General features: G+C 42.5%; 1 protein-coding gene across 3 annotated transcripts in view; it reads left to right on the top strand.

Moving 5' to 3' along the window:
* Window positions 1–3,356: 3,356 nt before the first annotated feature.
* Window positions 3,357–17,465, top strand: part of Gcfc2 (GC-rich sequence DNA-binding factor 2) — a 41,328-nt gene continuing 27,219 nt past the window's right edge. For all 3 annotated transcript variants that reach the window (XM_057764710.1, XM_057764717.1, XM_057764705.1), the window contains exons 1-3: window positions 3,357–3,614; window positions 5,216–5,509; window positions 17,219–17,443. In XM_057764710.1, the coding sequence (XP_057620693.1) occupies window positions 3,383–3,614; window positions 5,216–5,509; window positions 17,219–17,443 (751 nt within the window). In that variant the 5' untranslated portion in view covers window positions 3,357–3,382. The remainder of the gene's footprint in view (window positions 3,615–5,215; window positions 5,510–17,218; window positions 17,444–17,465) is intronic.

Raw genomic sequence — 17,465 nt, 5'->3', positions numbered from 1 at the left:
CAGAGAGTACCAAGAACCTCTCAGATGCTGTCCTTATCTCAACATAGACAAGAAGAAATTGGTGTAGGGGCACAGGCTATAATCCAAACATTCAGGAGTTCAAGATCAGCCTTGGTTGCATAGCAAGTTCAAAAACAGCCTGGGCTACATGCTACCCTTTCTCAAAAAACAGATATAAAGGGAAGAAGTAATAGATGAGGAGGGACATTTTAAGCCCTTCACCCCCCCAAAAAAAACTTGATTCATTCCCCATTAATACACTGAGGAATTCGGATTTTTCTGTCCGTCTAGACAGCCAGTAATGAAAACAAACCTTTCTCTTTCTAAGGTTTGTCACAGGCATGGAAGTCTGACTGACACGGACTTAAATGCTGTAGCCCAATGTCAAAAGTCCACAAAGATCAAAACCTCTCAAGTCTAAAATCCAATAAGATCAAAATCTGGACAATACAATTTTGGAAGTAACAATTTTAACTTTTTAAAAGACAGTTATTTTCATTTTAAAGGTGCATTATTGAAAATGTGTGTGTATACAACAAAAATGCTATTTCCAAATTAAAATAGGCATAAATAATATACATGCCTTTGCAAGAAGAAGCGCTCAGCTATAATATAGTCCTACAGGTATAGCAACTGTGAGCAAATGACATGGGTTCATAAGTAGGTTAAAAACAAAAATTACAAACAAGTGAAAGGGCTGGTAGGATAGCTCAGCTGGTATGGGTGCTGAAGACCTGAGCCAAACTCCCAGCTCACACAAAACTGGGAAAGAGCTGATTCCCAACAGCTGTCCTCTTATTTTTAGGCATAAAACATCATGCACACAAACACATACACACTAGAGAAATACAGAAAACAAAAATTTAAAGCTGAATAGAGTAAAAAGAAAACTGTAAATAGACATGTCATTACTATATTGGTTATTTTTCTCAAGCTACTGCGACAAAATGCTTGGCAGAAACAACTGACGTGAGGAGAGGTTCACTTTGACTTGTAGTTTTGAGGCTCCTCCATCATGGTAGGAAGGGCAAAGGTGATGGGCCTGGTGAGTGGTGGCAGCATCACGTGTCAAGCGTTAACTCCTCACATCTTGGTCAACCAGGAAGCCAAGAGCCTTGGCCAGAGAGCCATGTATACATTACCTTCAACGCCTGTGCCCAGAGAGGCACTTTTGCTAACTAAGCCATAGTTCCTATGGTTCCACAACTGTTCCAAACAGTGCCACATCCTGTGGACCTGGTTTTTAAAACCATGAGCCTGTGGAGAATGTTTCCGAGTCAGGACCCATTTACTGTGTTTGCTAACTGAACGCACCCAGCTTTTTGAATGTAGTCAAATGGAGTAATTTGATGGGCAACCAACGTCTTCTTGAAAGAACGAATAAACAAACAAAATGAATGGTAAGTGTGAGAGCCAAAGCTACATTTTAAGTTTTAATTACTATGCCTAAGAGATCAATGAAACACAAATGCCTGAGCACAGTTTCTGAAATGCTGGAGGCTACTGTTTATGGGAGATAACAAGTCACGTGTTTTCACTCCCTAAACAAGTGTGTTTGACCCATCTGCACACAGGTAGGAAATATGTCAGGATGTATAATTGCTGCTGGTTAGATGTAGGTAGGCAGTATGAGATATGCATACATTGTTGTACCCAGATTACAGCCCCCAGAGAGAGACCACCAGAGAGGCCCAGACTGTAATAAGCAAGGTTTAATCAGCATAATACAAACATGTTTGGAACTCATCTCCACCCCTGCAGTAGTGAGGTAGAAAGGAGTTTTATCTTCTCTGTGGGGTAAGCTTTTAAAGGCATAACTACAAAGAGGCTTTTTGAGGCTGTTTTGACATGGGTGTAAGGACTTTTGCTCCCTCCCATCCTGCTAAGTCAGTTTTCTCCTTGTTCTTAGAGCCAGGCCACTGTTTCTGGGTCAGGCCATCTTCATCAGCTAGTACCAGGTGGGCTGGCTGGCTGGGCTAAGTGACCTTGTGCTCAGAATCTCCTCAGTGGGAGAGGGGAAGGCCACTATCTTCCTGGGAAAACATTTTGCTAGGAAATTTCTTTATACCCCTTTGAGAATAAGGGGTGACGGTCCCACAACATCAGTATGTATGCTGGTCACTGATTGGACCTCATAGGAAATGTGGTAAATTGTAGATTTTGCTTTCTTAACATGACTCAGGGCTATTTCTAGGAACCCAGTATGGACCTGGCCAGAACCCATCCACCTGACCAGTATTTAATTAAAGCTTGCTTCAAATTTGGCTTTAAACTGCAGTAGTGATCTGTCTCTTGATCTGTGGAATTAATGTTACCTGCTATTAGGGAGAGGTATGCTACTAGTGTTATGACCCCCAAAGGTCTCAGCATGGAATCTGATGCTTTTTGGAGCAACTGCAAACTCTGAGAGACCGACTTGCCATCTGGGTTTACTATATCTAGCTTGCCAGGACCCATTCAATGTCAATGTGAAAAGAACGCTCACCCCAATGGGAATAACAGCTTTGGAGCCAAATAAGAGGCCATGGCCCATAAACAGATTTCTGCCTTCTCAAATAACATGGTCAATGTCGAAAGTTTTTAGAAGTTTTTATAGTAACAGAAAAATGAAAGCCATCAGACAATGTATTTTAAAAATACACTGGTAGAAACGTTAAGAGGACAGAGTGCAGTGGAGAAATCTCAGTCATAGGCTTCAGATGTTTTCTGGAGCATCCTTAAGCCCTTTGATTGGCAGAACTATTGTCTGCAGCATTCGTGAAACTCTCTCCATCTCACTGAAGTGCTAACCGGCCTCTGCAGACACAGCTTCTTTCAGGGACTCTCATACACACACAGAGCAGAGCTTCCTTACTCAATCAGCTGGAACACGTCCTTGTTTCTGGAAATCTCTCTGGTGTGCTCAAATATGGCTCTCTCGGGTTTTTAAGCCTGTTCATCCGATGGGTTGAAACAACGGAAAGTTCTCTAATTCCTCCCCAGAATTTAACTCTCAACTCCCATAAGATCCTTCCCAGCAAGCAGGAGTTTCGATTCTCTAAGTCCTGTGCCTTGAGATGATCGTTTGATTCTCCTTATTTCTGCGCATATCATTTATTCTTAATTTCATAGTCTATCCCTCCAGTTCTGTCTGTTTTGGGCGGGATGTGCTGGTTCTATCTCGGACCCCAGCCATAAAAAGCTGCGACAACGTCTGGGACATTATTCTTGTCCCAATAAGCAGAGTGTTTAGGCTCAACCTACTGTGGTTAAGAGTGCGGACCGGTGCAGCACTGGCCGCGGGAGGGGGGGTGGGATCTCACAACCACGCATGCGCAGCTCGAGGCGGGCGCTTGCGCAGGCGCCGGAGACCGAGCCCGTAGACGCGCGCGAACCGTGTGTTATGGCTCTCAGGCCTCAGAGGACTTTCAGGCGGCGTCAGGTCGAGTCCAGCGACAGCGACAGCGATGGTCCAGAGGAGCGGCCTGCAGAGGAGCCGGGAGAGCCAGGCCGGCCATCTGCGGGCGGAAGAGCAGAGGGAGTAGAACCGCTGCGCAGGGCCCGTGGCGCCCGGGGCCGAGGTCGGGTGTGGGCAAGCTCCAGGCGCAGCCCCGGAACTGCTTCCCGCGGCGCAGGTGACCGAGGGTCGGGAAGGGTCTGATCCGCAGGGCTCCAGCTCCAGAGGCCTCTATGGCCTTTGGGCTGTCGGACCGCTTCTGTAGACTTTGGTGGCACGTTGTAGTTTGCGTACTCTGGCGACCCACACCGACTAGTGAACCCAGATCCTAAAAGAGGAGTCGAACTACTGATGCTCTTAAAAGTAGCTAAGAGTTAGATGTGCCATTTGGAAATTTCTTAGCAGTTTTCTAAGAACACCTGACAATTCATTTAAAGACTAAGTAAGGGACAGGGTTTGGAACATTGTCATTTTTAAAATCAGTTATCTGCAGTAACAACAAAACGTTGGTAAAAATAATGTCAAACGAGATATTTATTGTGACAGAGATTGGTGACACTATGGACTGTTCCATTCTGTCATCGAATACAAAGTCGGTTGAGGACTAGAAAGGCAGATCTGAGTTGGTGTCCCAGCAGCCTCATGGAGGCTCACAATGGTTTGTAACTCTAGGAAGTTGGAAGCCCTCTTTGACCTTGTCGGACAGCAGACACACACATCCATACATGCAGACAGAACACTCAACACTTCATCAGTCCTGAAGCCCTGACTTTTCTCGTATTTTTAGCCCCATTAAAGAATATGAGTGATTTTTCATATATGCTCACTTGTAAATGAAAGTTGGGCATGTGTAATGGTGTACACGATGATTTGAAATACTTTAGGTTGTTTATACACATCTAATTTATTTTCATGGTGGGAACCCATAAAATCCTCCAGCCATTTTCCAATAGAGCATACAGCAAAACACATGACTATTTACTGATGTCCCTGTTGTACAATGAGCTTATTGTACTAAACTTATTCTTGTAAAGTTTTGTAAGCTTTGCCAACATATCCCCACATTAGCTCGTATTAATCACTATTCTACTCTGTCTCTATGACTTCCTCAAATTGTTTGGATTCTACATGTTAGTGTGTACTTGCCATGTTTGTCCTTGTGTGCTGAGCTTATTTCACTAGAAGTCTTCAAGCTTCAGCCTCTTAGTGATTTTTTTTTTAAGTCACTGTGAGGGCCCTCTGTTCATCTAATGTTTCAGTGATCTTTTTATTTATCACAAAGTATGTCGTTCCACCTTGAGTAAGAGTACTGAGGCCCCAGAGCACCATCTCTTCCCTTCTAGAGCAGTGCTTCTCAATCTTATTTTGCCTTTGGACTTTCTTTGTAACTCTTTAGGGGCCCCAAAGGGCTTTTGTTTCCATGGGTTATTTTGATTTTGTTACCACTCTTCTAAAGAAGTCATTTACTCCGTTCAAGACTAAATAACATTCACTATTTTTATTGCTTCATCAACAAATGTAAGCAAAACTGCCTTTTTTTCCCTCTCTTTGTTAATGGTGGTTGTTAGCTGTCTGACCCAGATGGTGGGAACCAAACTCGGGTCTTCTGCAAGGACAGTATGTGTTCTTGACCTCTGGTCCACCTCACAGCCTCCCTTTAAAGCATTTATTTGCTCCGGTCATTTTGAGTTCCATTTAATTGAACTAAGGAAATCTTATCAATTATATATGTTTATTTTGGCTATTGATTCAAATATTTTGACTTTCTTGCTTCTAAAGGTGTCCTCTTAGAATCCAAAACAGTCGATCTCTCAGCGGATGAAGGGGAAGGAGCAGATTCCTCATCGGAAGGTGAGGAGGATTCAGTGGATGAAGGGGAAGAGGCACATCCCTCATCGGAAAGTGAGGAGGGTTCAGTGGATGAAGGGGAAGGAGCACATCCCTCGTTGGAAAGTGAGGAGGGTTCAGCGGATGAAGGGGAAGGAGCACATCCCTCGTTGGAAAGTGAGGATGATCAGAGTCCATCCTCTAACCGCTCTAGTTCTCTGGAAGAGAAAGAAGTTTCACCCACAGGTTGGTAATTTTTATAATTTTACATAACTTACTTAACTAACTTCCTTCCTTTTTCAAGACAGGGTCTCACTTTGTACCCCAGGCTGGTCTGGAATTCATTCTGTAGCTTAAGCTGGCTTCAAACTCACTATCTGCCTCCTGAGACTATGATGTATCGCCATGCCCAGCTCTAATATCAGAACTTCATACACCAGTAATTCTTATTGTTGATGAAACAGTAAAACGTATAGAGCAAATGGGTCATTATTTATAGCCTGATATGCCAGAGATCAGACGGGGCTCAGACGAAGGAAGTCTCCTCCACAGTTCGTTCTTAACTACTGCTCTTTGCGGTCTCATAACTAGAGGCCGGTAAGAGCTTGTCTGTGAGAATGTTGTCAGTGCCAGTACCGTGTCTCAGGCCTGATGGAGAACATTACAGCATATGTGGGAAACTTATAATGACAGTGTAGTATGTGTGGGGAACTCATAATTATGACTTTTTTTTTAAAGATTGGTCATTAAGAACTTTGAGATATTAAGTCTGTTGTGGCATTGTAGTGGCAAGTTGAGAAGTTATCATGGACCTTTTCTTAGGGCGCAGGAAGTGAGAAATGTTCATCCAGATCTTTAAATGTAATCCGGGTGTTTGTAGCTTGTTTTCTGCTGTATAGACTCTTTCCAGCCTAGTGGCACTTAAGACACCTGGGAGAAAAGTAGTGCAGTTCCCGGCACCCACATTGGGCTGCTTACAGCCACTCGTAACTCCAGCTCCAGGGGTATCTGATATCTCCAGCCTCCTCGGGTACCAGCCTTCATGTGTGCAAATACACATGCACAATTAAAAAATAATAAATAGTTCTTGGTAAGCAAATGCAGTCTCGGGTAGATTCCAGATGCAGCACCATCCAATAGAATTTTTGTTACGATGGAAAAATTCTGTACCTTCACCATCTAGTACAGTAGCCACTGGCCACAATTAGCTATGAGCTCTTAAGATGGGGACACTGTAACTAAGCAGCTGAATTTTTGATCTAATTAAATTGATATAGTAAGATCTGGCTAGTGGCTGCTGCAGTCAGCAGTGCTTCTGTGTGTAAACAGTGTGAGAGAATGGTTCTGAAGTGTTGAGGAGAGGCCAGTCTGGGACAATGTGTAGGGTAGTTTCTGATCAGAGAGTTGTGTAGTTCCCCAGGGGGAGAGGGTGGTCAGTTCCCTTCAGAGTGCAGGAGAGCTCCACAGTAAAGAATTGTCCCTCCTCCACATACTCCGTTACAAGCACAGCTGTGCTATCTAGAGAAGATGGTAAGGCTGGATCTGATGGCCCGTGCCCGTCGTCCCGGCACAAAGCTTGCATGTACAAAGAATGCTTTTGTTACATGTTCAGATGATAGGCCTAGAGAATTAGCCAGTGATAGACATTTGCCCTGAGATGCTCTCTGTGGCAGAGATTCTTCTTACCAAAAAAGATCAGATTGTTAGATGATTGCCTGGTAGATAGTGCACATGTAAACATGAGCTATGGGAGCAAAACGCAGAGGTGTCTGTATCCATTCTGCCCTTATCTGACATCTGCGTGTGGGAACCATGGAGGTTTGGAGGAATGGGACCTGAAACATAGTTTCCCTTCCCTGAACTTTCACTTAGAACTTGGGAGAGGCCTGCTCTCTGTGACACCAGCATCTCAGCAGTGAGCCCCGTGCCTGGAATGTAGTGTCTGAGCCCACCAGCTCATGCAGGTGACCCACTTCCAAGTCATGTCTGTCTCCAGTACACTTAAGTATTGGAGCCGAATGTGTTATTGTAACCTCCTCCACATTCCAGTCCTCTCAGAGGCTGTACAAACAGACCGTGCTCAACTCCAGGACCATAAGTTACTAAGGTCCCCAAATGTGTCCCCAGGGCTGAACCAGGTGTTCTCTCCTGTGATCTGACACTTTAATCTGCTTTACATGCTAATAGCTGCTCTTCTCAGTTTCAAAGACATACTGGCTTATCTTCATATATACCACCATTAAATCATTACCCAGATTAGGAAAGGCCCAGAGCTCTGGCAGGTTGCTCATAAGCAATAATTTTCTTTTTCATTATTCATTTAGTTAAAGAATTCAGTAACAGTTATTTGATTTACGCTTCATTCTGTTCTGTTCTGTTTTTTGGTTTGTTTGTGGTTTTTTTGTTTTTTTGTTTTTTTTTTTTTGTCCTGGAAAATATAATTTTTTTTAATTCTTTTTTTAATTAAAATTTCCAACTGCTCCCCGTTTCCCATTTCCCTCCCCCTCCTCCTACATATTGCCCCCTCCCCCCGCTCCCCTCCCCCTATCCCCACTCCACTTCTCCTCCCCCTAGTCCACTCCCCCTCCCTCTCGATACTGAAGAGCAGTCCAAATTCCCTGCTCTACAGGAAGACCAAGGTCCTCCCACTTCTATCTAGGTCCAGGAAGGTGAGCATCCAAACAGGCTACGCTCCCACAAAGCCAGTTCATGTATTAGGATCGAAACCTAGTGCCATTGTCCTTGGCTTCTCATCAGCCTTCATTGTCCGCCTTGTTCAGAGAGTCCAGTTTCAACCCATGCTTATTCAGTCCCAGTCCAGCTGGCCTTGGAGAGCTCCCAATAGATCAGTTCCACTGTCACTGTGGGTGGGTGCACGCCTCGTGGTCCTGATTTCCTTGCTCATGTTCTCCCTCCTTCTGCTCCTCATTTGGACCTTAAGAGCTCAGACGGTTGATCCAAATTGGGTCTCTGTCTCTCTCTCGATCCATCGCCAGGTGAAAGTTCCTGTGCCATTCTCCTTGGCCTCTCGTCAGCTCTCATTGTCCACCACATTCAGATAGTCCGGTTTTGTCCCATGTTTTTTTCAGTAGCAGTCCAGCTGGCCTTGGTGAGCTCCCAATAGATCGGCCCCCCTGTCTCAGTGGTTGGGTGCACCCCTCATGGTCCTGACTTCCTTGTTCATGTTCTCTCTCCTTCTGTTCCTCATTATAACCTTGGGAGCTCAGTCCGGTGCTCAAGTGTGGGTCTCTGTCTCTATCTCCATCCATCGCTAGATGAAGGTTCTATGGCGATATGCAAGATATTCATCAGTATGATTATAGGATAGGTTCATTTCAGGTTCCCTATCCTCAGGTGCCCCAATGAACTAACTGGGGACATTGCCCTGGGCATCTGGTAGCCATTCCAGGTTCAAGTCTCTTGCCAACCCTTAGGTGGCTCCCTTACTTAAGGTATGAGTTTCCCTGCTCCCCAATCCAACCTTCCTTTAACCCCAATCACCCCGATTCCCCCAGATCCCCTCATCCTCTCCTTCACACTTTTCTCTCCCCATCACTCCTCATCCCCATCCCACCCCACCCCCCAAGATTCCAATTTTTTGCCCATCAATCTTGTCTATTTCCCATAGCTGGGAGGATATCTATATGTTTTTCCTTGGGTTTACCCTCTTGTTTAGCTTCTTTAGGATCACAAATTATAGACTCAGTGGCCCCTATCCATGGCTAGAAACCAATTATGAGTGAGTACATCCCATGATCTTCTTTTTGGGTCTGGGTTACCTCACTCAGGATCGTATTTTCTATTTCCATCCATTTGCATGCAAAATTCGAGAAGTCATTGTTTTTTACCGCAGAGTAGTACTCTAATGTATATATATTCCACACTTTCTTCATCCATTCTTCTATTGAAGGGCATCTAGGTTGCTTCCAGGTTCTGGCTATTACAAATAATGCTGCTATGAACATAGTTGGACAAATGCTTTTGTCATATGATAGGGCATCTCTTGGGTATATTCCCAAGAGTGCTATTGCTGGGTCCAGGGGTAGGTTGATCCCAATTTTTCTGAGAAACCGCCACACTCATTTCCAAAGTGGTTGCACAAGTTTGCAGTCCCACCAGCAATGGATGAGTGTACCCTTTTCTCCACAACCTCTCCAGCAAAGGCTATCCTTGGTGTTTTTGATTTTAGCCATTCTGACAGGTGTAAGATGATATCTCAAAGTTGTTTTGATTTGCATTTCTCTGATCGCTAAGGAGGTTGAGCATGACCTTAAGTATCTTTTGGCCATTTTAACTTCTTCTGTTGAGAATTCTCTGTTCAGTTCAGTGCCCCATTTTTTAATTGGGTTAATTATCCTTTTAAAGTCTAGTTTCTTGAGTTCTTTATAAATTTTGGAGATCAGACCTTTGTCTGTAGCGGGGTTGGTGAAGATCTTCTCCCAGTCAGTAGGCTGACTTTTTGTCTTAATGACAGTGTCCTTTGCTTTACAGATGCTTCTCAGTTTCAGGAGGTCCCATTTATTCAATGTTGCCCTTAATGTCTGTGCTGCTGGGGTTATACATAGGAAGCGATCTCCTGTGCCCATATGTTGTAGGGTACTTCCCATTTTCTCTTCTATCAGGTTCAGTGTGTTCAGATTGATATTGAGGTCTTTGATCCATTTGGACTTGAGTTTTGTGCATGGTGATAGATATGGGTCTATTTTCATTCTTCTACAGGTTGACATCCAATTGTGCCAGCACCATTTGTTGAGGATGCTTTCTTTCTTCCATTGTATACTTTTAGCTCCTTTATCGAAAATTAGTTGTTCATAGGTTTGTGGGTTAAAATCCGGGTCTTCTATACGATTCCATTGGTCGACTGCTCTGTTTTTATGCCAGTACCACGCTGTTTTCATTACTGTAGCTCTGTAATAGAGTTTGAAGTCAGGGATGGTAATGCCTCCAGAAGTTCCTTTATTGTATAAGATTGTTTTGGCTATCCTGGGTTTTTTGTTTCTCCATATAAAGTTGATTATTGTCCTTTCAAGATCTGTGAAAAATTTTGATGGGATTTTAATGGGGATTGCATTGAATCTATAAATTGCCCTTGGTAGAATTGCCATTTTTACTATGTTGATCCTCCCAATCCAGGAGCAAGGGAGATCCTTCCATTTTCTGGTATCCTCTTCAATTTCTTTCTTCAATGCCTTAAAGTTCTTGTCAAATAGATCTTTCACTTCCTTGGTTAGAGTTACCCCAAGATATTTTATGCTGTTTGTGGCTATCGTGAAAGGTGATGATTCTCTTATTTCCCCCTCTGCTTCCATATCCTTTGTGTATAAGAGGGCGACTGATTTTTTGGAGTTGATCTTGTATCCTGCCACATTACTAAAGGTGTTTATCAGCTGTAGGAGTTCTTTGGATGAGTTTTTGGGGTCGCTCATGTACACTATCATATCTGCAAATAATGCAAGTTTAACTTCTTCCTTTCCAATTTGAATCCCCTTTATCCCCTTATGTTGTCTTATTGCTATTGCTAAAACTTCGAGAACTATATTGAAGAGGTATGGAGAGAGTGGACAGCCTTGGCGTGTTCCTGATTTTAGTGGGATGGCTTTAAGTTTCTCTCCATTTAATTTGATATTAGCTGTCGGCTTGCTGTATATAGCTTTAATTATATTTAGGTATGACCCTTGTATCCCTAATCTCTCCAAGACTTTTATCATAAAGGGATGTTGAATTTTGTCAAATGCTTTTTCAGCGTCTAATGAAACGATCATATGGTTTTTTTCTTTCAGTTTATTTATATGATGGATTACATTGATAGATTTGCGTATGTTAAACCAGCCCTGCATCTCTGGTATGAAGCCTACTTGATCATAATGGATAATTTTTCTAATGTGTTCTTGGATTCGGTTTGCCAGAATTTTGTTGAGGATTTTTGCGTCGATGTTCATGAGTGAGATGGGCCTGTAATTTTTTCTTGGTTGGGTCTTTGTGTGGTTTTGGTATCAGAGTTACTGTAGCTTCATAAAAGGAATTTGGCAATGACTCTTCTGTTTCTATATTGTGAAATACATTAAGGAGAATAGGTATTAGGTCTTCTTGGAAGTTCTGGTAGAATTCCGCATTGAAACCATCTGGTCCTGGACTTTTTTTGGAAGGGAGGTTTTTGATAACCGCTTCTAATTCTTCACGACTAACAGGTCTATTTAGGTTGTTCACCTGGTCCTGGTTTAACTTTGGTATATGTTACTTATCTAAAAAAGTGTCCATTTCTTTTACATTTTCCAGTTTTGTGGCATACAGGCTTTTGTAGTAAGATCTAATGATTCTCTGAATTTCCTCTGTGTCTGTGGTTATGTCTCCCTTTTCATTTCTGATCTTATTAATTTGCAGATTCTCTCTCTGCCGTTTGATTAGTTTGGATAGGGGTTTATCAATCTTGTTGATTTTCTCCAGGAACCAGCGTTTTGATTTATTGATTCTTTCAATTGTTTTCTGTGTTTCTATTTTGTTGATTTCAGCCCTCAGTTTGATTATTTCCAGTTTCTACCCCTTCTAGGTGAGTCTGCTTCTTTTTTTTCTAGAGCTTTCAGGTGGGCTGTTAAGTCTCCAATGTGTGCTTTCTCTGTTTTCTTTAAGTGGGCAGTTAGTGCTATGATCTTTCCTCTCAGGACTGCTTTCATAGTGTCCCATAGGTTTGAGTATGTTGTTTCTTTATTTTCATTGTCTTCAAGGAAGACTTTAATTTCTTTCTTTATTTCTTCCTTAATCCAGGTATGGTTCAGTAGTTGACTATTCAGTTTCCATGAGTTTGTAGGCTTTCTGGGGCTAGCATTGTTGCTGAATTATAGCTTTAATCCATGGTGATCTGATAAGATACAGGTGGTTATTAATTTTTTTTGTAACTGTGAATGTTTGCTTTGTTACCGAGTATGTGGTCGATTTTTGAGAAGGTTCCATGAGCTGCAGAGAAGAAGGTATATTCTTTCCTATTTGGGTGGAATATTCTATAGATGTCTGTTAAGTCCATTTGATTCATTACCTCCATTAATTCTCTTATTTCTCTGTTAGGTTTCTGTCTAATTGACCTGTCCATTGGTGAGAGAGGAGTATTAAAGTCTCCTACTATTAATGTGTGCGGTTTGATGGCTGCCTTGAGTTTTAACAATGTTTCTTTTACGTACGTGGGTGCTTTTATATTAGGGGCATAGATATTCAGGATTGAGATTTCATCCTGATGAATTGTTCCTGTTATGAGTAGAAAATGTCCCTCTCCATCTCTTCTGATTGATTTAAGTTTGAAGTCAACTTTGTTAGAAATTAGTATGGCCACACCTGCTTGTTTCCTAGGTCCATTTACTTGATAAGCCTTATCCCAGCCCTTTACTCTGAGTAGGTGCCTGTCTTTGTGGTTGAGGTGTGTTTCTTGTAAACAGCAGAATGTTGGATCCTGTTTTCGTATCCAATCTCTTAGTCTGTGCCTTTTTATAGGTGAATTGAGTCCATTGACATTAAGTGATACTAATGACCAGTGGTTGTTAACTCCGGTCATTTTTTTTAGTAGTAGATTTTGTGTGTTTCCTTTCTTTGAGATGTGCTGGTAAAGGGTCTCTAGATGTCTGAGTTACTGTGGTCATTGTTGGACTCCTTGATTAATGATTTTCCTTCTATTACTTTCTGTAAGGCTGGATTTGTGGCTACGTATTGTTTAAATTTGTTTTTATCCTGGAAAATTTTGTTTTCTCCATTTATAGTGAACGAGAGCTTGGCTGGGTATAGTAGTCTGGGCTTGCATCCATGGTCTCGTAGTTTCTGCAGTACATCTATCCAGGACCTTCTGGCTTTCATGGTTTCCATAGAGAAGTCAGGTGTAAGTCTGATAGGTTTACCTTTATAAGTAACTTGGCCTTTTTCCTTTGCTGCTCTTAGTATTCTTTCTTTATTCTGTATGCTTTGTGTTTTGATTATTATATGGCGAGAGGATGTTTTTTTTTGATCTAGCCTATTCGGTGTTCTGTATGCTTCTTGAACCTTCATAGGTATATCTTTCTTTAGGTTGGGAAAGTTTTCTTCTATAATTTTATTAAATATATTTTCTGGACCGTTGAGCTGCGCTTCTTCTCCTTCTTCTATTCCTATTATTCTTAGGTTTGGTCTTTTTATTGTGTCCCATATTTCCTGAATGTTTTGTGATGAGAATTTGTTGGCCTTGCTGTTTTCTTTGATCAGCGTGTTTATTTTCTCTATGGTATCTTCAGAATCTGAGATTCTTTCTTCTATCTCTTGTATTCTGTTGGTTATGCTTGCTTCTGTAGTCTCTATTCGTTTACCTAGATTTTCCCTGTCCAGCTGGCCTTCTGTTTGTGTTTTCTTCTTTGCCTCCATTTCAGTTTTTAAGTCTTGAACTGTTTCTATTATCTGTTTGATTGTTTTTCCTTGGTTTCCTAGGGTATCATTCACTGATTTACTCAGTTCTTCAAACTTTCTGTTATACTTCTCATCCATTTCTATAAGGGCATTTTTTACATGCTGTTTAAGGGCATCAATCACTTTCATAAAGTCAGTTTTATCTACTTCTTCATGATTAAGGTGTTCATGTCCTCCTGTTGTGAGGTCGCTGGGTTCTGTTGGTTTCATATAGTTTTTCAGATTGTTGGGTGAATTCTTGCATTGGCGCCTGCCCATCTCTTTCTCCGAATGCTCCCCTATGGATCTTCTTTTACCGGATCAGGTCTCCTTGCCTCCTGATGTACATTCCCAGTGATGGCACCCTGCAGTGATAGCTCTCCTTGTGCTCCAGTGATGTCTCTCCTGGTACCAATATCAGATCTCCGTGCCCAAAGACGGCTCTCCTGGTACCCGGATTAGCTCTCCCACTGATGGCTCTCCTGGTGCCTAGATCAGATCTCCCTGCAGGTTGGGTAGTTTGTAAACAAAGCCCTTACCTTCTTGTTGCAGGCAGGCCAGTGAGACAAAGGAAGTCTCACCTGCCTACTTGCCCTGAGGATTTGCCCCCAGCACCAGACAGACTGAGCTGGATGGTGTTATGTGCCCAAAGAGGAAAGGGGGCAGAAGGAAGAAGGGTTCTGGATGCAAGCTGGGTGGGACAAGACGAGAGAGGCAGTATGCAGGGTGTAGAGCCCCTGCAGGGAGCCCAGGGAGTATAGGGTGGGGGATGAGGAACTTCAGAGTTCCCTGTCCAGGGCTGCTTCCGCCGCTGCTGGTCACAAACTCACCCGGCTGCTGTCTCTCCTGGTGCCTAGATCAGATCTCCCTGCAGGTTGGGTAATTTGTAAACAAAGCCCTTACCTTCTTGTTGCAGGCAGGCCAGTGAGACAAAGGAAGTCTCACCTGCCTACTTGCCCTGAGGATTTGCCCCCAGCGCCAGACAGACTGAGCTGGATGGTGTTATGTGCCCAAAGAGGAAAGAGGGCAGAAGGAAGAAGCGGTTTTTTTGTTTTGTTTTGTTTTTTGGTTTTTGTCTTTTTTGAGACATGGTTTTGTAGTGTACCACTGGCCACCCGTGGTGCCAGGCTGGTCTTGAACTCTCTGCAGTCTCCTTTCCTCGAATACCCTGGGATTGTTAGCATGTGGCCCATTGCCACACATGTTTTATTATAATTATGTTATCTGTTCAATCCTATAAGAGAATATAGGCACACCTGTCCCCTTACCTCCTGATAATAATCTTTTTTTTTTCACCCCCCCCCCCCACTTCCCCAAAGGAAGTGTTTTTTTTGTTTGTTTTTTTGTTTTGTTTTTTTTGTTTTTTCCGAGACAGGGTTTCTCTGTGGTTTGGGAGCCTGTCCTGGAACTAGCTCTTATAGACCAGGCTGGTCTCGAACTCACAGAGATCTGCCTGCCTCTGCCTCCCGAGTGCTGGGATTAAAGGCGTGCGCCACCACTGCCTGGCCTGATAATAATCTTTAAATAAATACTGGTCCAGCTGAGTGACACCTTACTGGTCCAGCTGAGTGACACCTGTTTGTAATTCCAGAGGATCACAAGTTCCAGGCCAACTTGTCCTACATGAGACCCTGTCTCAAAGAGAAATAAATAACTGGGTTACTGAGATGGCTTCTGGGGTTAAAGATGCTTGGCACCAAGCCTAAGGACCTGAGTTTGATACCTGGGACCCTGGGTGATGGAGAGAACCGACTCCCACAAGTTTTCCTGACATCTACATGTGTGCTTCTATTTCCAATAAAATCAATAATGTAACTAGACTTTTTGAAAAGAAAAACAAAGTATGTACAAATTGCGTATTAAAAAACAAATAATTTGATAGCCTGATTGGATTAAGAAATGATTTTTATTTATGTGCGTGTACATATGTGCTAGTACATGCGGCAGGTGCCCACAGAGTCCAGAAGAGGGCATCAGATCCTTTATAGATCACAACCTCCTCAAGTGAGCACTGGGAACCAAGCTGGTTCTGGGGAAGAGCAGCAAGCATTTTTAACTGCTGAGCCATCTCTTCTCAGCCTCTCCTTCTCTTCTTCCTCCTTACATTTATTTATTTATTCTCTCTGTCTCAGTCTCGCTGTGTGCATGCATGCACATACACATAAGCATATACAGATCAGAGGATGGCTTCCATGAATCTTTTCTCTTTTCCCCACATGAAGGTCCCAGGGATCAAACGCAGGTCATCAGACTTGGCAAGCTCAAGCTGTCTTTCTGGCCCCATGATTGTCTTACTGTCAGGAATACTTAATGGTTTCTAGCAATTGCCGTGTATTGTTTCATGATTGACTCTGCACATTTTATTTTCCTTAGGACTGCTGTCACTGAGTCTGTTGTATGATGACTGAGACTTCTGAAGTCTCGACTTTTCCTCTTGTGTTTTCAGCATTAGAGCATTTGCATTTATGTTTTCTATTTGCCTGATACATGTCTTGTATTCTCAGAAAGTTGAGGTCAGGGTTGAGGTATAGCTGAGTTGGTAGAGTAAATGCCCAGCACGTATGAAACACTGTATTTGGATCCTCAGCATCATAAAAACTAGTCATGGTGGTCCGTGCCTGGGGTCCCAGCATTTGGAAATGTGAAGAAGGCAGGAGGTTTGAAGTCATTCTTGCTTATGCAGTGGCTGCCTGGGCTTCATGGGACTTACATTTCTATTGTTTTCAGGTGCTTGAAGTGGTAGGAATTTCTCCCATCATCATATTTATGGTGGTATTTTCTTAAGAAAACATTTTTTATGAACTATAAAGGTAAATTTTATGCACAAAGAAACCTCAGTTCCTAAATTATAAGAATTCGTATTAGTGAATATATGCTATACTATAGAAATAAAACAAAAAAAATTAAGTTGCACCGAAGTTGTCATTTAGGGACTGGAGAGATGGTCCAGCAGTTAAGAGCACTGGCTGCCCTTCCAGAGGACCTGGATTCAATTCCTGGCACCCACATAAGTAGCTGACAGCTGACTGTAACTCCAGTTCTAGGACATCTGATTCTCTCTTCTGCCTCCATGGCCACCAGGTACACACATGTGCACAGACATACATGCAGGTAAAACATTCATATACATACATACATACATATATATATATGTATATTTATATATCTTTAAAGCAAAAAAATGCCTTAAAAAACAAAAACTGTCATTTAATTAGGTTCATTTATCTGGTGAAAAGAATTTATTTTCTTTATGTTTAACTTCTCTCGTTTCTTACATGTGGGTCTCGCTGCAAAACCTTGATAAGAAGTAAAAGGCACAAGGGAATGGTGCCAGTGTGTTCTCTGTAGTGCTAAATTAAATTCACTTTTCTGATATGCATTTTATATCTATTACATTAATTTTCTTCCTTTATTGACTAGATGTTGAACCATTTATTACAGGCACATGAAGCTATCTAAATGGTGGAAAATTTAGGAACATGGTACCTTTTTCTTGCCTTGAATGCAAGGAGCATGCATTCTGTAGTGTTTGGTTTTCATTGTCCTCTTCATCTGTTTCAGTTAAGATCCCTGATGCAGCTTTTATTCGGGAAGCCCGCAGAAAACGTGAATTGGCCAGGACCCCAGGTGACTATATTTCACTGAACGTAAACCATCCCTCCACCACTTCTGACCGGAAGAAGAGCAATGAGGACGACCCGGAAAGTGATCCTGATGACGATGAAAAGAGAATACTATTTACCCCAAAGCCTCAAACACTCAGACAAAGAATGGCTGAAGAAACATGTATGTATTTATTTACTGGCAT

The sequence above is a fragment of the Chionomys nivalis genome, chromosome 1, assembly GCF_950005125.1.
Source record: "Chionomys nivalis chromosome 1, mChiNiv1.1, whole genome shotgun sequence".
Lineage (NCBI taxonomy): Eukaryota > Metazoa > Chordata > Mammalia > Rodentia > Cricetidae > Chionomys > Chionomys nivalis.
The sequence above is the reverse complement of the archived record's forward strand: the minus strand, read 5'-3'. Positions and strand labels throughout refer to the sequence as shown.